The following is a 25150-nucleotide window of genomic DNA, read 5'->3' on the forward strand; positions in this document are numbered from 1 at the left end:
GGCTCTCAAAGCCCACCCAGCCCCACCCCTCCAATGTGCAGGGCTGCTCCGCACCACTCAGCTGCCCAGGGCCCCATCCAGCCTGGCTTGAGTGCCTCCAGAGATGGAGCACCACAGCTTCTCTGGGCAGCTGTGCCAGCTCCTCACCACACTGAGTAGAGTTTCTTCCTCACATCTAAGTCTCCACTCTCTTACTGTAAAGCTATTCCCCCTAATCCTGTTACTATTAACCCTTGTAAAAAGTCAGTACTCTTTCTGCCTTTAATCTCCTTTCAAGTATTGGAAAGCCACAACGAGGTCTCCCCAGAGCCTCCTCTTCTCCAAGCTAAACAAGCTGAACTCCCTCAGCCTTTCTTCATAGGAGATGCTCCAGCACTCTGATTGCAGCCCTCCTCTGGACCTGCTCCAACAGCTCTGCACCCTTCCTGTGCTGGAAGCTCCACGCCTGGACTCAGTACTCCAGATGGGGCCTCATGATGGCAGAGCAGAGGGGGATGATTCCCACCCCCTTCCTGCTGCCAACCCTCTTTTGATGCAGCCCAGGATATAGTTGGTGTTCCAGGCTGCAAGCGCACACTGCTGGCACACACATGTCCAGCTTTCAGTCCACAAGGACCCCCAAGTCTCCACAGGACTGCTCTTATTGAGTTCTTCTCCCCATCTGTACACATATCTGGGATCGCCAAATTCCAGAGTATCTAGAAAAATCTCTTCTCCTGCTTCCTAGGGAATGTATTGTTGATATGGGGCATGAGAATAATTTCTTGTGCAAATAGAAGTTACTCAAGCTGTTCTATAAGATTGAGTTGAAACAGTGAAAGGAAGGGATGACATTCAGAGGGACCTCAACAGACTTGAAAGGTGGGCTTGGGTGAACCTTATGAGGTTCAAGACAGCAAAGGGCAAGGTTTTGCACTTGGGCTGGAGGAATCCCAGACATTTATACAGACTGGAAGAAGCAGTCCTTTAGAGCAGCCCTGCAGAGAAGGACCTGGGGGTCCTGATGGATGAAAAACTTAACATGAGCCAGCAGTGTGCTCTTGCATCTCAGAAAGGAAATGTTATCCTGGGCTCCATCAAAAGAGGGGTGGCCAGCAGAGACAGGGAGGTGATTGTCCCTCTCTACTCTGCCCTTGTGAGGCCCCATCTGGAATACTGCATCCAAGTGTGGAGCCCCCAGTACAAGAAAGACAGCGAGCTGTTGGAGAGGGTCCAGAGGAGGGCCACAAAGATGATCAGGGAGCTGGAGCACCTCCCCTACGAAGACAGGCTGAGGGAGCTGGGCTTGTTCAGCCTGGAGAAAAGAAGGCTGCGGGGTGACCTCACTCAGCTTTCCAGTACCTAAAGGGAGCCTACAAACAGAAGGGGAGTCTATTCTTTGAAGGGGTAGATAACAGCAGGACGAGGGGAAATGGTTTTAAGTTGAGGGAGGGAAGATTTAGGTTGGATGCCAGGGGAAGTTCTTTACTGTGAGAGTGGTGAGGTACTGGAACAGGCTGCCCAGAGAGGCTGTGGATGCCCCGTCCCTGGAAGTGTTCAAGGCCAGATTGGATGGGGCCCTGGGCAGCCTGGTCTAGTATTAAATAGGGAGGTTGGTGGCCCTGCCTGTAGCAGGGGGTTGGAGATTCATGGTCCTTGAGGTCCCTTCCAAACCATTCTGTGGCTCTGTGAGTTCAAATATCTGTTCTTTCTGGAGGAGAGGAGGCTCAGAGGAGGCCTTATTGCTCTCTGCGACTCTGGGAAAGGAGGCTGTAGTAAGGTGCAGGTTGGCTTCACACATAATAGTGATAAGAGGACATGACTTCAAGTTGTGCCAGGGGAGGTTCAGGTTGCATGTTAGGAAGAAATCCTCATAAGGAATGGTGCTGCAGTGGCAAAGGCTGCCCAGGGGGGTGGTGGATGCCCCATTTCTGGAGGTGTTCAGAACCACGTGGATGTGGCACTGAAGGACGTGGTCAGTTGGGATGGGCTGACGCTTGGACTAGATGGTCTTAGAGTATTTTCCTATCTTAATGATTCCGTGATTCTGTGACTTCAGATCCCATTTTCCCTGTTCGGTGAAGCATCTGTAAGAGGCACTGCAACACTGAGAGCCCGGCGTTCCTTCAGACCTCGGTTTGGGCGCTCAGATCGCCGAGGCCGACACGGCGCGGTGCCCCGAGCCTACGAGCTCTCGTTGCCATTCAAAACCAAGTCTGTACGAGGTGCAGCCGCTAGCGGCTCCGCCCTACCCCGCCTCGGGGCGCGGCGCTCCCCACCCCGCACCGCGCCGACCCGCTGCCATGGCGGCAGCTCGCGGCTCGGCCCCGCTGCAGTACGGCCGCGAAGCGGCTCCTGCTCCAGCCGGGCTTGGGCGGCTGTGTTCCTTTACCCCGGTTGCTGCCTCTCGGTCCGGCCGGGCCGCCGGGCTCAGGTAATGGCCTCCCTGCTCGGTCTGAGGAGTGTCCGCCGAGGGTTCTGTTCCCCCAGAGCTGCCCCTGGCACTTCTCGAAGCGTCTACGGCGGCGTGGGCCGTTGTCCTTTCCGTTGTTCTCCTTGGAAACGCGGTCTGTGAGGTGCTTAGGGGACCTCGTGGCAAATGTGTGTGTTGGAGCTGGTGTAGTAGATGGGAGGATTTCTCTGTGGAGTTTGTGCTGTAGCCTACAGCACCAAGTTCAGAAGCGGGGTTGAGAAGGCACATGTGGCAGGAGGGCTGGAGATTCATTATCCTTGAGGTCCCTTCCAATCCTGGCCATTCTGTGATTTCTACTAACGCTGTTGTGTAGTCTGGAGTTTAATAGCTGGTTTATTCCTCCCCTTTTTAACCTATGGGAATGGGATAATGCCCGCCCTTCAAGAAACCTTTGGGGTCGATAGCTGAAGAGCAAAGCAGAAGTCAGAGTATTGCTGACATTGGTATTTATCTACACCTATACTGCTACATTTGGAGAAGTAGACAGGTGTTGTCACTACTCTCAGCTTCCTCTATGTTTTCTGAAGTAGGTTTGTTCCCTGGCCAGCTGCAAAACAATAAAGGGCAGTGTTCCCATTGCAAGTACTACAGGGTACACAAGTGAAAATACTGATATAAAACTGAGTTCTACAAATTGAAACCTAACGGAACAGCAGTTGAGGTTGTTGTGCCTCTAGGGTAGAGCATCTCCATTGGTAGAGAGGGAATTCAGCTGCTGTTGAACAGAATTTGGCTCTAAATCCTTTTAATGGCTCTTGAATAGTGCAGTTTGTTACAAACTGATTCACAGTGGTACTTAATCTCATTTTCTAAATGTACTTGATAATAATAATGCACATCCGTGAAACATTTACTTGACCTTCAGGGTGTATCTGACATCTGGTTACTTTTTTTGTTGCTATTAATGTTGCTAATCTATTAGAGTTTGTCATCCAAACTGAAATATGTATGTTTTTGTGTAATATTTCTAACAGTTCCATCCAAAAATATGCAACTAACTTGAAGATATTTTGATTGTGACTTATGAAGTTCAGTCTTCCAGAAAACTAGGAAAAATGTGTTGCCAATTTGTTTGTAAGGTTTTGTGTTAGATGTATGCAAAATTGCTTTTTTTCTTCTTTCCAAATTATTTTGTATTACTGAACAATAAAAACACTGATACCTTCTATTGAACTATCGCCTGCACTGTTGCTTGTATTTTAGCAGGGGAAAACCTGAAATGAGAGTGTAGCTTTGTCTCAAATATGATTCTGTTTTACAGTCAAGGGAACTCTTTTTAAGCCTTGACAACTTTTGGGAAAATCTCTAAGTATTGTTCTATTCGATATTTTTTAATAATTTAGTAAAGCTGTATGGTTCAAAAATATCTGTAGAATTATGCTGCAAACCAGAAGATTAACACAGCGAGTTTGACTTAGTGTAGGGGTCTGTCTGGAGCTTGATTCTGGTGCCAACAGTGATGTGGCTGTCTAATAGATCTCTACTGAATCAAATTGCATTTGATGGCATGTTCCTATCCGACTACTGTGAGAGATTAATCAGAGGAGAGAGACCTGTGAGTTTAAATCTGCCATCTTCCTGATGTCAGGCATTTTAACTTGGTGATAATTGTTCAGATTATTTGATAATAATGAGTTACCATATGATGTATTCCATCTTGCCTCCGCTGAGATGTTTGCATAATGATGTGACTAAGAGCTTTTACTTTATAGGAATATGTCACAGAGCTTTGCTGCTGGATCTAAGAAATATTCTGAAACTGTAAATGCTGACAGCCTGTGTTGGGCACCTTCCATAAATTCAAAACCTAGTGTGTGCATTGAGAAGTAAGTATATCTTCAGTTTAAGAGAGGAAGAGTGCTTGCAGGCTATAAACCAACTTAAATTTATTAAGTTCATGTATTGGACATGTCAGATGTTCAGAATTGAAAAGATTTGCTTTCCTGACCTTCATTGTGATCCTGTGCTAACATTCTGATATTTTCAGGCATAGTTCTACTTCACATCCCTTTCTAAGTTCCCATGAAGTATGTAGGTCTTCCAAATGATATCAAGCCACGTTCTCCAAGTCATGCAAAGCCTTCAGTAAATCCTTTGTAAATCAGGGGATGTGATGATCCTTAAAAATAAAACAGTGTTACTGTGTTACATAAAGAAAAGCCACCTGGAATAAAACTTCTGATGTTGTTTTTGATACTTACTAGTTTTTGTAGGGAGCCAAAATGGTGGAGTGAGGGGAAGGAAAATAGCTGCTGCAGTTGTGCTCAAAGTAAATATTTCTCTCCTTACTCGACATTGAAAGAGCACTTGTAAATTATTTTGTTTTTGAAAGTCTTTTAAGTTTCTCCAGAAACACCTAACAATATTTTTCATAAAGGATTGTTTCTTTGTTCCTTTGTTTCATATATTTTGCAGCCTTCTGTATTAGTCTTTTCTTCTGTTTTTCATTGTAAAACCAGTTCAATCCCTTGAATGCCTTGTGTTATTAGTTTGATATGAAAGGTGAGGAAAAAAGCTTCCTTCAAAGGAAAAATAATGTGGGTGTAGAAACTACTATTCAGAATTCTAGGTCAGACATATTATGTTAAATAATTTGTAACTTTTCAAGAGATCATTTTTAAGTTTTCTCTGGAATTAGCTGTTTTGAGTTGACACAGTTTGAATCCCTTCACTTAAATAACCATGCAAGTTTTGGCATGCTTGCTTCTCTTTTAGTACAACTAAATTTTTTAGTTTTAATACATGCTGTGGAGTACTGGCATTATTATACTTATATGCTTGAAATCTGCATATGTATGGAATCAAGCGTTATAAATCAGCAGGTTTTAAATGATACAACTGGGAAAAAAAAAAAAGAGACATGGCTGTGGTGTTTATTTCACAGGACTTTTTTTTTTTTTTTTTTTTTTTTTTTTTTTTGTGATTTTGATATTATCATACTGCCATGCTCTAAAAAGTTAGAGTATAAAATACTTTTTAAAATTTATTTAATAAACTCTGTGCTGTTACCAGGTACTACTGTAAGAGTTCAGGGTTTCTGTCTGTTAAAATGAAAAATCATAGTATCTTATCTCCAGGCTGTGTTCACTTGTACTTAGGCTGCAAAAAAACCAGTGCATGTGGAATTTTGCAGCTGGCACCTGCAGGTCAGCAAGCTGCCTGATGGACAATCAATGTTTTTATGGTTTTGCACAACTCTTATTTTGAAGTTCACATCTTTCTGTTGGCATAAATTAGAGTTGTGTGAGGCTTCAGAGCACACATGATTTGAATATTTTGATGAGATATAGCATGATTGTTCACCGTTGGACTGGGACATTTCTGTGCAGGTACATCCTAGCAGCACAGTTGGGGTGGGTGGGTATACACAGTTCTGGTGAATGTTCATGGGTTAAATTGTAAAATCATGATACTAGAAGTGAGAGACTGAATGAGGTAGTTTTGTGTCAAGCTGGGTTTAACTTAAATGAAAATGCAAACCCAAAACTTCATGTAATGTCTTACACCACTTTATTAGGTTGTTAGAAACTGTTGTAAGCAAATATGATAGATCAAAGATAAATTAGAACCCAAACTCTGCAAATTAATTCTTGAATTGAGGCTTGGTCTTGGGACTCAAGCTGGAGTTTTGTTCCCCTTTTACTCCAGTTTAGTATTAAAGTTCTTTGCTATTTTCATTTCTGGTACTTGCAGACAAATCTAACTGGGTTTGTTTCTTCTGTTTTCCAGCATGCCATCAGAAATGCTGATAAAGGTATTTTCCTATTTGGATGCTGTATCCCTGCTGCATGTGGCTTGTGTGAACAAGCGCTTCTATCAGCTGGCCAGTGATAAGTAAGGAAAGTGTGCTAGTCTTACTTGTACATCAGCTGAGTTTACCTGAGTTACTAGTCTTTCTAATCTAGTTTCACTGATGCCAAAGCACTGGTGAATATTACCTACTGGCAATTACTGTGCTGAAAGTGTATTGCATAGCTCACAGTACAATGTATTGCATGGAATTTTAGCTGTGCATGCCCTATTAACTTTAGTGGGAATTATCAGGCAAAACGTAAATATGATGCTTTGAAATGTTGTTGTTAGCATTTTTTTTTTTGTAAAATTTGCATTTATTTCTGTTTGTATTCATAAGCACCTGCACTGGGTCATTAGCTCAGGCAGTCTTTAGTGGTGTGTAGACAGTAGCTTTGTGGAATCAAGCTTTTATAACTTCTTTAGCTCTTTTTTTGGTCTGTTTGCAGAGAATTTGACTTAGTCAAGTGATTGACTGGTGGCTTTTATCTGTTACTGTCTATCCAATTCTGGTGACTTTTAAATGGAAGGCCAGACATAAATATTGGCAACTGTCTTGTTATTGTTCATACTGAGCTAATTTCAACATGACTTTATGAAAGGATCAAGAGCTTTCATTTGTACAGGTAACTAGCATACCTAGGAATCATTTTTTCCCCAGGATTCTGCTGCATTGGTATTATTTAAATGAGAAAATCACTTCCTGTACAGTAAGTTGCTGCAACTAGTAGTCATCTGTATTTCACTTATTTGCCAAAATTTGATCAGTTCACCTTTAGAACTTAAGAATTTCAAGGGAAGGTCATAATCCAGATTTACTTTTTTTGAGGCTGTCAGCACATGCATACATGTAAAAATTGTATAGTTAACACAAGTTATGTATCTTAATGTGCTTTTTCAACTTCAGAGTAGTAAAACATGATTAAACTGGTGTTTGTCTGCTTCCATCTCAGCATTTCCATTTTCTAATCTCAGCAGTGATTGCTATGGACAAAAATATGATTTGAGGATAAGTTGCTTTTCTTTATTGAGGAGACCATCTGGTTCAGTAAGACTGGGTCACTTCTTTCTGTTGGATTTCTATGGGCCTTCCTGAGTCTCTGAATCTTTTGGTGCATTAAGAGAAATTTCAACTGTGACAAAACTAGTCTTTTCTCAGGCAGAGTATCTTCTTGAGAACTGCTTTGCTGTCCTTATTGTTAAGCAGGTTCAATGGCTCTTGATGCAGCTGAGCTATCAGTCTTTCAGTATGGTGCATCTGTGATGCCCAGTGCTGTGTTTTGTCTTTGGGCTCTTCACATAATGTCTTTGGTATTGAAGTCTTCAGTATAACTGTTGAAGGCAGGGTAATGTTTCTGTCCCCTCATTCTGCCCTACCCCCAAGTCCAGCATGTAGTAGTTGTCCTTCCTTTCTGTCATGCGATATTTCTTCACTGGTAGAAGGTAACTGTATAGCATGATCTAAGATGATAGAACACCAGAAGATCTTTTAGATTTGCTTAGACCATTTTGGCGGTGTGGTCAAATGATGAATGTCAGTTCATGTCTGATTCTGGCACTCAAGTTAGCATGAATAGATTGAGTTGGTTTATTGTGATAGTGTCTGATAAGAGATCTTGAGGTAAATAATATACTTAACACCATGAGGCAAAAGCCACATGTAATCTGCTGTCAGAGGCAAATTCATGCTTCCTTGTTGGATGTCTTTATGATTTGTGAGGCTGATGGGTGGGTAGTTCCTGGGGTCATCCTTTTTGCCCTTCTTAAGAATGGTTATAATGTTGCCTTTTTTCAGTTGCAAGAGACTTCATCTAACTGCCATGGCTTTTTCAAGTATCCTTGAGAGTGTCTTGCTTACTACATCAGCGGATTCCCTCTGGTCTCTGGGATTCGTGTCCTTGGGAGCCATAGACATGTGGATGTTAAAGTTCCTCAGGTGATCACGAACCTGATCTTTGTTCACAGCAGGAGAGATGTTGCTTCCCAATCTCCTCCTTCTAAATCTTTCATTTGAGGACTGTGTGATAAGCAGTTATCAGAGAAGATCAAGGCAAAAAAATTGATTACCTCAGCCTTTTCCTTGTCTTGTTTTTGGTTTCAGAACTGAAATCTTTGTGGTTGTTTCTTGTGTTTCTTGTGTTTCAGCAGGAAGTTCTAAGTAGATCTCACTTAGTATGTATACATGTATACTCTAGAAGGAAAAATATATCCAAAGAGTCTGTATCCTCTGAGATGGTCTCATAAGCTCATGAGGCATGGTGACTGACATCTACCATCTTTTAGCATTCAGCTTTACTCTTGATATGAGCTATTCAGAGATCATAATATGGAAAACTGTAAAAACTGTGCCTTTGCAATGATTGGTATATGGGAGGCTACACATTCTGGTCCTCTTTAAACTTAGATTTAGATTAAGCCTGATTTGTTGATGCTCTGAGACTTCATATTTTCTGCCAACATTATGCTCAGCGATAACTGAGATCTGCCTGTGTAAGATGGACTTTCTATTGTATTGCTGAGGTGGTTTGATGGTTATGCTTATAATTAAGTAACTTGAAATTTGTGTGATTTTCCTCTGTGTTCTATTCTTTTTTTCCAGTGGAATCTGGCTGAAAATGTATTTCAGTTGTTTTCCAGCAAAACGGAGAATTTGGAAAAATGAGTTTTTACAGATGGAAACTGTTCCTTCGAGCTGTGCTGTTGTAGAGGATAGAAAGCCTGGATACTGGAAGAAAGAATACATCTTGAAACAAATAGCTGCTGTCAAAACTAGAGTAATGCAACTTGTTAAACCTGTAGATCCATGTACAGGTCTTCCATGTAAAAACCAAAAAGCTATAAAGTAAGCAATGCCTTGTCACAAAAGACGTTTACTCAGGAAAAATGTACAGAATGTTAATGGCTTTGGAAAGCTGAGGAAATGTAAAAACAGATCTATAAAATGCATACTGTGTTGTGAAGGTACAGTTATAGCCTATGAATGATCTAAATGAATAGCAATTAATTCAAATTTAGAAATATTGTAAGCATAGTTATTTTGAGAACCTTTGTGATTGGTTTGTTTGTTTTTCTAAACACTCCCATTCTCTCTCAATCCCCAAATAACAGAGCCTCTGGCTTGAGTTGGATAATTGTTCTAAAGGACAAAAATGGAAAGGAACATGTAATGGAGAAGGCACACCTATCATTTAAGCACACGTCTGTTAGTATATTTTGGCATGGTACAGGTTGGCCATGCTTAGACGTTCTGTCAACCCTAAAATTATTTGGAGTTATACCACTGCTTCCTGACCAAAGCACAGCTCCCAGCAAGAATGGGTGAGTTTTAACATATGATTTTTGACATTTTTATTGTTATTACTTGTTGATAACGATGCTGTAGAAGCTATCTGAATTTGTTTCTTTCCTAGAAAGCCTATCTGTATTACGTCTATAATCTTGTTACTATATTCTGTGTGTTCTTCTCACAGTCCTCGTCGACGTTCCCTAATTGCTGAGTATTCTCTTTCTCACTTGACTGAAAGCAGTGTAGCAGTTGGGTCTGATAACCTTGTCCAACTCTTCAGTTTGAATCCAGGACTTGTTGTAGGACTGTGGAAAGTAAGGAAACATTTTGTCTTTTAGTTTTATTGCATCTTTTCTGTTTGTTTGTTTATTTATTTACTTTGGATTTTAAAACTCTTGTCTAAACTAAAAGCGGGAAAATACAGGTAGAAATAGTTATTTGATAATTTACTGTATTCTATAGAGCTGTCACAAGTGTATCTGTACTTTCTAAAGAAAAATGCCTCTAAGTTAAGAACTGTTTTATATCAATGTATTAGATACTGTAAAAACATTATTTCTGTGTTCAGTTGTATTTATTTTGCAGTCATTGTATGTCAAATTTTGATTACTCAAAGACATTTTAAATAGCAGAGTTTGAGGGTGACAGTGCTTCTCAGCTCCTACACTCCCTGCTTGACCCGTTCCTTTCATTTAAAGCAATACATTCCTACAAAGCACTTTGGAAGCCAATTGCTTCCTTTGGTCTACATCACCAAGTAATTGTATCCTATTCTTAGCAGTAGGAAGGCTGTAAGTAGGGCCCTTGTGGGGATGCTCTGTGATATTCAGTGTCTAACTGAAATATCTACATTAAGGGGTTAGTCTTTGTGAGCTGTACATAGAGATGAACATCTTTTAGAGAGCAGGTTAAAACTTCTAAAGCAGATATCTGCTTAGAAGGAATATGCATCTTTGCACTGGATAGATATGCTGGGACCCAGGTGTCTTCCTGAAGTGGTTTAAAGCAAGATTCTGTGGAAGTCTGGCTCAAACATTCTGCTCTTGAGTTGAGTTCAGGGGTGGCAACCATTCCTTGTTCCCCCTGCCATAGTGTATGGGAACTGCTGAGTCACGGCCTGAACCTCTGATTGATCACCTGAGGTGAGCAATGAGTCAGCCCTGGGAGCACAGGTGAAAGCAATTCACCTGTGCTGCAGGAAGGGGTGGAGCCTGGCTCCACCTCTCCTAGACCCATTTAAGAGCTGACTACCAGTGAGGAAGGATCTTTCTCTCTCTTTGGAAGATCCACTCCACTGGAGTTTCCTGAGCGAGCCCACGACACAGGTAAGCATCCTATTTATTCTCTTTGTCTCGCTGTGCCTAACTCTCTTGCTTATTTCATTATTATAAAATCTTAATATTATTTGATTATATAATATTCCTTTTGTATAATTTTCATTGGTTACACACATGGCAATAAGGTAGATTTAATTATATTATTTAGCATTGGCAAGGAGCTTTGCTCAGGGAGGCTATGAACAGTAATTCAGAACTATTTTTATTTTCAGCTGGGAACTCTTGCTATCTCAAATACATGCAATTACCAGAGGAACTGTTTAAAACCACATAAAGAATACTTGCTTCACCATTACTTAAAGGAGTCAGTTTCCTAGAAATCTTGGGACTGGCTGACCTCTGCAAGCCTGATTCTGACTTTCTCAATCTTTGAAAAGCTCAGATAACTAAACAACAATTTCCTTTGATATTCAGATGTTATTTAGTAGATTGGTGTCCATGTGTTGTTGTCCCTATGGTTTTGTTGATATGTTACCTCTTCCTGTGCTTGAAAGAACTTCAGCACCTGGAAATGATTTAATATAAGTTCCACAAATTTGTTAACAATTGATTGTCGCATTCTAGTACATTTTTCCTGCTTAATCTTCTGAACAGCTGCTCTTGCTTGCTATATGGGCAGAGTAACCATAGATAGATAGTTGTAGATGAATGTAATAGTCATAGATGACTGACATCTTGGTTTTTCAACATATTTTCAACATAGCTTGGCAACAGAACAGAAGTGGTTGATGTTAGCTGTCTTGACTACCATAAACAGGTTCTGTGGGCTTTATGGTATTTGGAAAGAGGAAGATGGGGAGATGCCATGACTAATGAATGTATCTCATTATATCACAGAATGGCCAGGGTTGGAAGGGACTTCAAGGATCATGAATCTCCAACCCCCCTGTCACATGCAGGGCCACCAACCTCCTCATTTATGCTAGACCAGGCTGCCCAGGGCCCCCTCCAATCTGGCCTTGAACACCTCCAGGGACGGAGCATCCACAACCTCTCTGGGCAGCCTGTTCCAGTACCTCACCACTCTCTCTGTAAATAATTTTCCCCTGATGTCCAACCTAAATCTTCCCACCCTCCACCTAAAACCGTTTCCCCTCGTCCTGCTGTTATCTACCCCTTCAAAGAATAGACTCCCCTTCTGTTTGTAGGCTCCCTTTAGGTACTGGAAAGCTGAGTGAGGTCACCCCGCAGCCTTCTTTTCTCCAGGCTGAACAAGCCCAGCTCCCTCAGCCTGTCTTTGTAGGGGAGGTGCTCCAGCGCCCTGATCATCTTTGTGGCCCTCCTCTGGACCCTCTCCAACAGCTCTCTGTCTTTTTTGTACTGGGGGCTCCACACTTGGATGCAGTACTCCAGATGGGGCCTCACAAGGGCAGAGTAGAGAGGGACAATTACCTCCCTGTCCCTGCTGGCCACCCCTCTTTTGATGGGGCCCAGGATACCATTTGCCTTCTGAGCTGCAAGGGCACACTGCTGGCTCATATTAAGTTTTTCCATCTATCAAGACCCCCAGGTCCTTCTCCACAGGGCTGCTCTAAAGGACTGCTCCTTCCAGTCTGTAGGGATGCCTGGGATTCCTCTGGCCAACTGCAAAGCTCTGCACTTTGCTGTGTTGAACCTCATTAGGTTCACCTGGGCCCACCTTTCTAGCCTCTCAAGGTCCCTTTGAATGGCATCCCTTCCTTCAACTGTGTTGACTGCACCACTCAGCTTGGTGTCATCAGCAAACTTGCTGAGGGTGCACTCAATTCCATCATCAATGTCATTGGTAAAGATGTTAAATAGCACTGGTCCCAAGGCAGACCCTTGGGGGGCGCCGCTCGTTCCCAGCCTCCTCCTGGACATAGAGCCATTGATCACCACCCTCTGTCTGTGGCCTTTCAACCACTTTCTTACCCATCGAATTATATCTTTTATTGTTTTAATTTTACTCTACGAAAGTATGAGTGTAACTAAAAATTTTTTTGATTGGGGGTGTAATTTTCTATTTGGTGGCCCAGAGACATGAAAACAATGGTTGACTGCTTTTTGGGAGTATAATAGAATACTGACAGTTTTTTACCACTGATGTGTATGCAAATATAGGACTTAAAAATGCATTTTTCTTAACAAAGCAAGAGGTAGGATCTTTTGTATTCTCTAGTTCTGCAAATAAAATATATACCTTTGCCTCTGTTTAGTTCTCAACACAAACTTTAATTTTTCTTTGAGCTATTCAGGCCTATAGAATGTATGTCTTACCATTTTTCTAATCTGATTAAGACATCTAGGGTTTTACTTTGAAATTCAGTTTTTCTGTTGAATAGCTCTGTATTCCTCACTGATGTTTACCCTCTTTGCAAATAGTTCCTTATGGATGTAAAGCTTGATGCTTAGGTATTCAGTAGCTGAGAGTAAGGTCTGTTTAATTCTTCTTAGGAATCCTGTTGAAGTGGTAAGTAGGTGCTAGAAAGGTAAGATTCACAAATTGTGGGTGCTAAGTTTTGCCTTGGCATAGCCAGTTTCCTTGCTTTTCCCCATTAAACAGGAGTGCAGTGATCTTTTACATACATTCCATACTCTTATGAAAAGAGTAGCAGTAATAGGAGTGTTTGTCCATGTTAAATGGTGCCATTATTACAATAACAGGCAGGGTAATAAGCAGCAGCATTTATCAGTGAATTTCAATGCTCTGGAAGACCTTATAAAAAAGAGTATTTCCAGATGAAAATGCACCTACTTTAATTATCTTTGCAGGGAAGTAATGAAATTGCTTTTGTTACGGTGAGTCTTCATTATCATCAACTTCTTGAGAGAAGTGCTTTGGGTTCTGCAACAGTGTAAGTTTTGTTTTTTTTTTTTTTTCCCCTTCTTTGTGGGCAATAAAGATAACCTTATGAGTAAAACTTAGTTTTCCAATTAGAATTGGTTGCTGATAAGAGTTTGTATTTAAGCAGTAATTGACCATTCTTGTTCACTAGAAACAAGTTAGGGTAACTATATACAAAGATGCAGAAGTATTTTTATACTGAAATGTTGCCATTGTTATGCTGTTAAGGAGATAATTCAATCATATAAGCAGTTGCTATTTTGAGAAAGTTAGAAATATTCTCTTCCTCCAAATACTTTCTTTTCACGTGCAGGCCTTTCATTTCCTTCTCTCAGAAGGAAACCTAAAAAGACGACATTTTAGGGCGTGGGAAAATAATTTTAAGTTGTGTAAGAGGAGAGGGAAAAAAATCCTAGTGTATTGGTAAGGTGCCTTTCAGTCTGGTTGCAAAGCTGACTGAATTTCCCATCAAGTGTTTTCTTCCTGTGTATAAAGTGCATAATATCTATAAACATTTTGAAAAGGTGGGAACATTTTTAGCTGTAGGAGATTATTTTAGAAATTTGTTTTTCCCCTTCTCCCACCTGCTCACCTTGTTATTCAGACACAGTTGTATATGCTAGTGGTAGTCTTGCATGCCTGCTATAACTTGGTATGACTTTTTTTTCATTTAAGGTAAGACTTAATATGATCTCACTGAACAGCAAACAGACATTATGTAGGATTTGCTCTGGAATTTGGGCTCTACTTATAACTTGTGTGCAATAGTTTAGTAGTTACAGACAATAACTGATATTCTAGAGAAGTCTATCTCACTGGCTTTTAGATTTGTAATTAAAATGATGCAGTTTTCATCTTACGTGAACAAGTCTGTACTTAGGAGTGTTACAGATGTATCTTTTCAGGTTGACTCTTGTATTTTCTGCCTTTGGCTGGACTGGACAGTTTACTAATAAACTGTTAGAGAAACATGATGAACTAGAGATGTTTGACTTTCAAAAGTATCAGCAAAAAAAAAGTGAATATGTATCTTCAGAATTTTTTTTTCTCATAAATTCTCCAAAATTATCCTCTCAGTGTAGGCTATATATTGTATCTCTTTGTATTAAGTTCTTCCCTGTTGCTTAACTCATTTGCTTTTCTTTTTTTTTCTTTTCTTTTTTTTTTTTTTAACTTAAGTCAGTACGTTCTTCCACCTGATAAACCTGTGCTGGATGATATTGACCCGGAATATGGACTGCATGACTACGACTTACATCTTGATATGCACAGTGAAAAGCATACTTACATGTGTGGAACATTCAGGAGTCTCTTCTGCAGAAAAGGTTGAGTTCACAGAACAATAATGTCTGTTTATAAAATTATCTCTACTGTTATGCTTTCCCTCTTATATTCAGTTTACCTTTGGTGAGGGAAGAAACTGATATTAGTTTTCAGAGCAAACTATAATTTTTTGTTGCATTATTTCTTTATATTTGCATGGTGTTTCCTAAGATTTTGTAAGCTTGCTCTGTGTGAAGTCTGTCTGCTATTACATTAACATAATGTTGGGCCTGAGCTGTACATTCTGTAGATGATCAGGATGCTTTCATTTGGTTTAGTGCAATGGCACAGCTTTTTGCTCAGATTGCCTATTCTTATAATATAAGGGACAGCGAGGTTCTTCTCAGACAATCTGGAGTCATTCTTCTGTAGAATTCTTCTCAAGCAGACTGTAAGTACATGGAAGGATGCATATGTAAATGTTTTTATAAGATATACTTCCGACTTAAAGATTTACAGCTTTTATATAGGTCAGCTTAAGGTTGCCCATTCTGCCATTCTTTCTTTTTGTGTGTGTATGTGTATATTAAAAAATTTCCTTGATTATTTTTAATTATCTTGTGTTTTTCAATTTTTTTTTTCTTTTAATAGAGTTGTTTATGTACAACCCAACTTAATAATTCACTAAGGTTTTGCAAAACCACGTGGATAATCTTTCTTTTGGCTTGGCTTTAACACTGCCCTGCCTACAGCTACACAACTGTTTGACAGCAGCAGGAGTCTCTGGGAACAAGTGGCTCTCTTAAGAATCCTCCTGCAGTGACTATTGCATTCCTGTGTAAGCTTTACCAGCAAAGATCTCTTCTGCTGGCATCTTTCATTCACAGTATAAGTTAATATGGTGACAGAGCCTCTTTCTGTTTATTTTTTCATCCTGCATATTATTCAATTACAACAATGCCAACAGATTCTGTGAAGCTGGCCAGAGATGTGTTTTTCTTGGAGACAGTTACTACTAAGTATTTATATATATGCATGTTTGTAGGTAAATACTGTAACTTGTTAAAGCTAAGCTTTAACAATATAATATGCCCACTGAACTCTCCAATGACAAATGCATGAACAGTGAAACTACAGAAAATATAAGTACTATCTCGTTTATTGCATAAAATTCTGTTTTTCTGCCATCTTTTTTTTTAATGGAAGATCCTGTCTAATGTCATCCTTTCTCTAGCCCACAAAGCAAATGTATTGGTCTAAAATGCAGAAGATAATTACTTAGTCAAAGTTGAAATCGTTTTTCATAAATCTCAGATCTTAAAGAATAAAACACCATGAATTAATTATTACTTCTTACTGTTTTTCTAATAAGAGTACCAACAAGCCTTCTGTTGATTTCTGAAAATTCTGTGTTTAAAGAAGACAGCAGAGGGCACTGTTATCAGGCTTGATACGGTGTTGGAAAAACTCACATTTAGACTGCAGGCTTTTGTGTAGCATGCAATGTTGAAGTCCTTTGAATTTGAAGCATTTGAAACGTACGCATTCTCAGATTTCCTAAAAGGTCCAAGCTTGAAATAAAGAAACATGAGGAAGGTTAAACTTCAGTGAATTTCTATCCATGTAGCAATAGAAATCTCTACTGTTATTACTGATGCTGTTATTACAGGAGCCCACTTTATACCTTTACAAGAAAATAATTTGGTGGGTTTTTTGTGTTTTTTTTAATGAATTGGCTGGAGAATGTGGGTGGTGGTTTTTCTAAATTTTTGTTTGCTTGTTTCTGAAGTAAATACCATTTTTTATTGTCTAAAATGAAAATTTGAGGCTCCTTGCTGTCCAGCTGCAAAAGATAAAGCAATATGTGGCACATCTACTTAATTGGTATCGCTGTTTTGCTGCTTAGAAGTTATAAGAAGCTATAAAGAAAGGAGCTGACGTTCTGATGCCATCTAACTTTGATAGTTAGAGGATGTTTTATGATCACCAGTATTTTCTTGTCTGTTTTGACTTTGTGTCCTTTAAATGCATGAAGAAGTCACTCCATTCTGCTCTCAGAGGATATCAGCCAGCTGAAGCTGTGGTTCTGCAGGCAAATAAGCTCATCTGTTATCTTCCATGTAGTTGTACAGTAATTCCTTTTGGAAAATGCTTGGTTTCCTCCTTAGTTTCTGTTTGAAAATAATGTAGTGAGGCAGTTTATGGCGCTCTGCTGTAACATAGACAACAGTGATTTGTTGTCTGTCTTTTTGCTCTTCCTGGTTAAGGTGGTGCTTCAGAAAGTGTAGGTTAGGCCAAGTCTGTATTTCATGCTTTGAACTTTGTTTTTAGGTTCTGTTTAACAACAGTCATTTCTATTTCCATGGAGTGATTCTGAAGCATGGAGGATTCCAACATAGTAAGAAGTCTTGTGTCTTAAAATTCTCTACCCATCCAGACTTATCTTAAAATTATGAATATGATGTGCTAAAGGCAGTTTTCACAACCTGAAGCACAGAACATTTTTCAGATGTTATACTGCAGTTTTACTTAGTTACTTTTTTTACATTGTGAAGCTGTAGACACTGCTGGATTACCAGAGTATGTCCATTTGTTATTCCACAGAATAACTGTTTTATTTGTTCTAATTGCTTTATTTATCTGCTTTTCATTAGTATCCAATAATGCTGTGTTCATTCTTGCTTCTGTGTTCAATTCTTTCTGTAAAATTCATAGCATTAAATTAAAAAAGTTATATCACACTTCATTGAACCATGTGGATGGACTAAGTGTGACTTCAGTTGTTTTTTTTTAAATTCATACTTGTGCTGCAGTAGCTAGCTTTTTCAGCACCCTGTTTTGGCTGTTGTTTAGCATTTTATTTTGTTTCTTTATGTTTAAACAGAATCGCTAATACGTTACTGTTGACAGATACTGTAGGAGGAATATGCTAAAAGATTTCAAATTGAATGTATTAGAAAACTTTCCTTGTTTTCAGAAACCTGTGACAAACTTTTACATCTGACTCATCCAAAAATCATGAATAGTGCATCTAGCTTTTAAATAAATAGTCTTAAAATGTATTTACCTAGCTCTTCAACTCTTCAAGGATAACTTTGTAGCCATGTGGTAGCCTAAGCTTCAGGTCTGTAGTTTATTAATGCTCGTTGTCACTTGATGTGTTGTGCCTAGAAAATGTAATGAGGTGATTTTTTTGTGTGTTTAGAGTGCTTGTAAGATATGTTTGTAAGATATTGCATTGTGTGTTTGGAATTTTTTCACTTGACCTTGAGGATTGATTTGCGAATTTAAGTTATTTCAGCACTGTAAGGCATGTTGTGGCCACCAGAATTGGTGAAGCACAGCTTTGTCTATGAAAACAACAATTAAGTCATCACTTATAATTAAGACCTGGTTAACAAATTCACTTGGCCACGTAGGCACTCATAACTCCTTGAGTTATTTCTTTCTTTCCCTGAGGTTTGACTACATGATATATGTTCTCTATATTGGCATTCCCTTTATTTGGAAATACTTATGCCTTTTAACTTGTACTGACTAAAAGACTGCTCAGCTGCTATACCTGTCTTGCATAAGCTGAACTATGATTATTATGAGGGGGGACAATGAAACAAATGATAGATGAGTTTTAAGCGAGCCCTGTCTAACTTGTCTTCTCCATGTTCCCCTGGATATGTTTAATATTCCTTGCTCTGCCTTTTGTTTCCTTTCTTATCTGACTGGGTTGAGGAAGGCTTGGCTACTTGATAACTTCTACTAGTACATTTTCTTTCTTATGGCTATGAGCATTGGGATGGAACGTTTATACCTTAAAAAAAAAAAAAAAAGTTATATAATTGAATGAAATGACCCATCTGTGTCAGTCTTTAGATTCCTGTTCTGTGCTGCCTCTTTCCATCTTGGTTTGTAGTTGAGAGTTACTGAGTTACACCCTACCCAATAGGCCTATCTAGCAATGCAGTATTTCTGTTATTAATGTTGTGCAATAGTGATATCCTGGGCTTCATTAATTTATTAGTGGTGTATTTTTTTCAGTCTGCCTTTATTCCATTAAAGTTTTCATTTGTTTTGAATAAATGAGAATGACTGCTTCTGTTCAAATCTGAATTGTGGATAACTGAATAGCCTTTGAAAAAATGCTTGTTGACTGATGTTATTTTACATTTCCTTTATAAAAGCTCATCTTTAAGTGCAGGCTCTTAATGTTCACTCTGTAGAGCCTGAATATTTATCTTAAATGAAATCTTGTCATTGGACTTGATTTACTGAAGTTGGGAACTGAATCACCTGGGTGGGTACAAGGTATACTTAGCGCATTTTTTTGTGTGTGTGTGTTGAACTGGAACCTGGAAGGGAATTCTGCTTGTTTTTCCTCTTTGAGTTCTCTAATGGGACTTCACTACAAGGATAATGGAGTGATGCATTTTGCCTGGAGACATGCCCTAGCTAAATGGTCAGGCCCACAGGATGGTAGTCCATGGCACAAAGTCTAGCTGGGAGTCAGTAGTGGAGCAACACAGTGATCAGTATGGATTCCAGTCTTATTTAATATCTTTTAAAATGATCTAGCAGTGGATCAGAGTGTTTACTTAGAAGCTTGCTAATGACAGAAAACTAGGGTAGAGTGACAGATCTTTCTCTGGTCGATGTGCTGCCATCCAGAAGAACCTCAGCAGGCTGGAGAAGTGGGCTGACGGAAACTTCATGAAGTTCAAGAAATGTGAAGCTCTGCACGTGATTCCAGCATCAGTACTTACTGGATGCCACCAAGCAGCTTTACAGAAAATAACCTGAGGGTCCTCGTGGGCACCAAGCTGAACATAAGGCAGCAATATGCCCTTGTTGCTAAGAAGGCTAATGGTATCCTAGGTTGTATTAATCAAAGCATTGCCAGCAGGTGGAGGGAGGTGACCCTTTCCCTCTTCTCTGCTCTAATGAGGCCACACATGGAGTGCTGTGTTTGGTAGCCATGTTTTCCTGCTTTTCTTTTTCAGAGAAATAATAATAGTAAATAAAAATGAAGGGAAGATATTTAATCATTTATTCATGTATTACGTGTTGACCCTGACTTCTGGGGGCAGGCAATGATGGAGGCACTTGCTGCATGTGACTGAAATATTAAACATGAAGTGTATTCCTTGCATCTTACATAACTCCTTTAGGTAGCCATGAGATTTGTATACTCAATATTTTTTTAGCTGCTGTTTCTACTTTGGATCATGGCATCAAAGCTCTGAATTGTGACTTCAATTCTCTGTGATGTGCTGGGTAGTTAGCTGGTGGTGTATGTCTGAGTTGCTTTATAGGTGAGCAGGTGGCAACTAAAGACACAGACGAAAGTAGAGAAGAAAAAATATTTACAGTGTATTTGATTTTGTTCTATTTGTGGATGTATAATGTTATGTATGTTAATATTTTCAGGTGACATTGAAAATGGATATTTGAAGCTCACAGTTGTAAGCTTAAAGGATAACACAAAGCACATACCTCTTATTGGGACAGTTGGCTTATCCTGGGAAACAGCTGCCTTTAAAGGCATTGTAAAGGTCAGTCAGAAATACTTTTCATTTCTGGAAATGTTCATCTCTAAATAGAATTATGTATATACGTTCTAAATACTATATTATTAAAATATTTCTGGTTTAGAGAATAGAATGCATGATAGACCCATTATGCATGTTTGCTGACAACTGCAATGCTTTTGACAATGAAGATGCTGTGTCTGACTAGCACTGCTTGGAAGCATTGGACCAACAAGGCACTGCAGATGTGCAAGTGCCTTTCTTTTTCCTTGTAAGCAATAGATCTTGAACCTCGGGGAAATACTGGGCAGTTATGTTGTAGCATGTATGTGCAATGAAAGTTAGAAACTTCTTGAAGAATACTGGTGCCAGTGGACACCATCAGAAAATATAGCCTGCATTCAGTCAGGATTTTAGCTCTTGAGTCATGCAAATGGGATCAGCTGGATTAAAAAACTGTATTATAGAGGACTTCTCATTTGTTTTCTCATAGAAAATTCCTAAAAGAATGGTTTTGGAGAAAGATCAAGAGTAGTTCTGTAGACTTTGCAGTAGTGCAGGCACACATTTCTAAATGTACTGCTTTCAAATTTCAGAAATTCCTGCAAGTCCTACTATAAAATAATTTTGTTCAACATTTCATTTCAGTTTTGACATTTGCTTTGAAAGGAGTAAAACAATAAAACTGCTTTTCTCCTAATCCTGCATAAAGGTGGAATGAAGCACTGTTTGATAGCATAGTGGTTCGTTCATAGCATTAGCATAAACCACTATTTATGTCAAGCAGTTTTTCTGTGCAATGAAGAATATAAACTTCATTTTAAAACATAGTAACCAATGTGTATTTGTTGAGAAGATTAACTAGAATTGAGTTTGAATTAGAGTTTCCATCCAATCTTTTCTTTCTATTTATTTGTAGCAGTTTTTTTCCTTGTTTACATGGTGACTGTGATTTTCAGTTGCATATTTTTCCCTCAGTTTGTACCAAACTGTTTTGAATTAGGTGTTTTCAAAAGAACAACAAATCCATCTCCTCTTGATGTTGATAAGAGTATTGTATGTTATAGTAGAAGGAATTTTAGCTGAGGAAATATTTCTAAAGACAATTCTGTCCTTTGTATTTACGGCATAAGTTATTCTGAATATTTGCTTTTAGGAAAAAATAAATATCAGTCTTTTTTAAATGTCTCATTTTATGCTAGAGCTGGCTCATGTTGACACATAGCTATGGGTAGAATTCAATTAAGCTTTTAACATAAATCTCTAAAATTCTTAAAACAAGTGAAGGCCAAATAAAACCAGCGACCAGAGCAGAGTATGATACTAGTTTGAATTTATTTGAAGTTCATCTGATATTCTAAGAAAGAAAGCTTTCTTTGACACTCTGAATATTTGTTTTGAAAACAAGTTATTGAATTACTTCAGAATGCATGGAGAAAGAAGAGCTACCAGTGCTCAGGGTCACCCTGCTTTACTTTTCACATTTGGCCTTTGAAATGTAAAGCGTCAGATTAGAAAATAGTAATTCTTAGAATTGCAGAACCATTCAGCTGCGAAAGACCTTTGAGATTATCAAGTCCAAGGACCAACCTGACCTACCATTCCTGTCTCTAAGCCATGTCCTCAGAGGGTACTGTATCTTCTGAGCCTCCTCTTTAGCTCAGTAGCAATTGTAAACACGGAGCCACTGTAAAATATCCACCAGATTTTAGGCAGGTAAGAGCAAAAACTTGGACCTCTAACATTGACTTGAATGCTGCTGATACCATTTCATTAGGAAAGTGGGACTTTTACAGTACGTATTTTTCCCTAGGATTCTCTTAAGACTACTGTGTGTCAAGTATATTTATACCTAATTAAGTTATTAAATGATCATCAAATTTAGTTTGAATTGTATATTTCTCATCATAGTCTATATTAACAAGCTTATGGAAGCTTTGTATGTCATTTAAGGTTTTGCCATCTGCTCTGTGTTGTTTGTTTGAAGTACAATAACACTGAAGAAATTGTTAAAGCAACAGAAACACAGTTATATAGTACTGAGAAATAAAGCATTCCAAATTGTTTCTTGACATGGAATGTGCGATGCTATGTTGGTTATGCTTTTGGAACAAATGATGCTTCTGGAAGTAATGCATATATACAACGTAATTAAGACAGGCTGATTCACTTAATGATTCAGAGCTGCTGAGAATAGGTAACAACTGATATGCACATACATAAAACCTTCACTTTGCAAGTGCCCCAGATTTGGCATCCTGATTTTAGCCTTAGAAAGTGATATAATTGTGTAGTGTTCTAAGGAAATACTTTCAAGAAATTTTTAACAGGAAGAATTATTTCCTTTATAGCTGGCAAATAGAATAATTGTGTGTGTTAGCTGCCTGAAGGGTTGTTTCATTGTGTGTTTTTGCAAGGATTGCTGCATTCATGGAAGTTGAACACTTTAGTTTAAACTTAGGTTTATTTCTCACATAGAAAGGACTATCTTTTTTTTTGAACCTCAGATTTTAAAGGCTTAAAAGTCTTCAAGAAATAACATCTGATTTAGGGTGGCAGTGCTATCTCTTGTTTTGCAAGAGTTTTTTTTTTTTGATGCTTGTATGATGCAAACTTGATTTCTGTAAGAAATCTCTAAGAACGTACCTTGGTTTGTAGTAGTCAATGAAAGATTATCAGTTATATTTTGAATTTTTTTCCTTCATTCCAAAACTTGCTGTCTCTTGAAACCTTAGTATTCCTCCCTAAAATCAGGGATAGAACTGTTTACTGTGCCTTGGTGTAGGAAAGTAATCTCTTCTGTTTTTGTTTGTAGGACTGTTACATGATGGATGTTACTGTCTTGGATGAAACTCAAAAACCCTTCTGGTGTTTCAGTGCCCCAGTTTGCATGGAACTCTCTTCCAAAGTGTCCAACCTCTATGATTATATGGGTCATATCTATATCACAGACTATGCAGATTCAGAAGGTAAAGTCTGTGTTGAGTTGGTGTGGTTGGAAGAAACTAAAGAGTATTTCATAGTCAGTCTCGTTCTTTACATAAGCACGGAAAAGGTTAATAATTGGTATGGAACAAAGTACTGATATAATTATATTGTTGCTTTCATTGCTTTAAAATAATAATGAAATACATAGGGTTCACTTTATTATGTTTAAAATTTAATGTGAATGGAAAATATTATTTGCAAGTTTTGCACTTTTGGCTTTCCACTAACAAGTAAAATTGCATACATTTGTTAACTGACATTGGATAAATTGAAGAGGGATATTGATAAAAATTGTGGTTTTTTTTTTTCCTGTTAAACATCACATTGTTAGCCTGTTGCTGGTACTGTACACCTTGAAAATATTTTTAGGAATCATTTTTTTTATAGACACCTTTGAGTATAGTTAATAAATTACTTCTTGTGAGAGCCATACTGTGAAGAAGCTCTACCTTATTTAAGATGCACTGGATTTGAGAGCATTCACCGTTATGCCTCTGTGGTAGTTTCACACTGATAGGTAGTTAAGCTCCACTGTACCACTCTCTCACTCCCTCTTTTCTCCCCTGTTCTGTTGAAGAACCTCATGGGTTAAGGACAGAGAGATCACTCACCACTTACTATAATGGGCAGAAAGGACACTGAATAGGGAGATGAGTGTAATTTATTGTCCACTGCTAGCAGCCTAAAGCAGCAAGAGCTAAAAGCAAACTGAAAACACCTTCCCCCTCCACACCAGCTCCTTCTACCTCCACCCCTCATGCTACACAGGACAGTAGAGAAGAGGGGCTGTGGTTGGTCTGTAGTGCTTTCTCTGCCACTTATCTGTGGTCACCCTCTACATCTGCTCCAAGTGTGGTCCATCCCACAGGATGCTATCCTTCCTGAACTGATCCTGCATGAGCTTCCCCCAGGCTGCAGCTCTCCAAGCACTGCTTCACATGGGTCTCTGTTGGCATGGCAGCAGTTTCACAGCCCTCCTGTCCCATCGTGGGCGCTCTTCTCCATGGGCTGCAGTTCTGGCCTGGTGCTGTTTCAATAGAGGGTTCTCCATGGGCCTTACTTCCTTCAGGCCTCGTCCACTGCTACACTGTGGGCTCCTCCATGGGCTACCTGTGGAGATCTACTTTGTGTAGTAGTGCCCATGGGCTGCAAGAGGACAGCCTGTTCTACTGTGGGTTTCTCCTGGGCTGCAGGGAGCTTCAGCTATGCACCTGGAACCACAGAATCATGGAACGTCTTGAGTTGGAAGGGACTCACAAAAGGATTGAGTCCAATTCCTAGCTCCACACAGCACCACCCAGAGTTCAAACCCTGTGCCTGAGAGCAATGTTCAAACTCTCCTTGAACACCAGCATGCTTGATGCTGTGTCCACTGCTCTGGGCAGCCCATTCCGTGCCCACCATACTCTGGTGCAGACCTTTTCCCTCACCCCCAGCTGCCCTCCCCTGGCACAGCTCCATGCTGTTCCCTCGGGCCCTGTCACTGTCACACAGAGCAGAGCTCAGCGCTGCCCCTCTGCTCCCTATGAGGAGCTGCAGCTGCCATCAGGCCTGCCCTCAGCTCTTCTGCTCTGCGCTGAACCAACATGGGGACATCAGCTTCTCCTCATACATCTTGTCCTCCAGACCCTTCTCCATCTTCATAATCCTTCTCTGAATGCTCTCTGTGACTCCATGATTTTTGGTATTAGTGGAGGGTTTCAA

General features: G+C 39.5%; 1 protein-coding gene across 3 annotated transcripts; it reads left to right on the forward strand.

Moving 5' to 3' along the window:
- Positions 1-131: 131 nt before the first annotated feature.
- FBXO15 (F-box protein 15) lies at positions 132-24387 on the forward strand. Of its 3 annotated transcripts, none has more exons than XM_090137314.1 (11): positions 132-2413; positions 4165-4278; positions 6182-6286; positions 8040-8180; positions 8844-9086; positions 9353-9562; positions 9715-9844; positions 13601-13683; positions 14853-14998; positions 20358-20482; positions 23274-24387. In XM_090137314.1, exons 1-11 carry the CDS (start codon positions 2283-2285, stop codon positions 23541-23543), a joined length of 1698 nt encoding a protein of 565 aa, XP_089993440.1. In that variant the 5' UTR covers positions 132-2282; the 3' UTR covers positions 23544-24387. The 3 variants fall into 3 exon arrangements, with proteins under 3 accessions (XP_089993440.1, XP_031444887.2, XP_089993441.1); XM_090137315.1 differs by having other exon boundaries at positions 2372-2555; XM_031589027.2 differs by lacking the exon at positions 8040-8180.
- The last annotated feature ends 763 nt before the right edge of the window (positions 24388-25150 follow it).

The sequence above is a fragment of the Phasianus colchicus genome, chromosome 3 (genome assembly GCF_987193195.1).
Source record: "Phasianus colchicus chromosome 3, bPhaCol1.hap1.1, whole genome shotgun sequence".
In the NCBI taxonomy this organism is placed as follows: Eukaryota; Metazoa; Chordata; class Aves; order Galliformes; family Phasianidae; genus Phasianus; species Phasianus colchicus.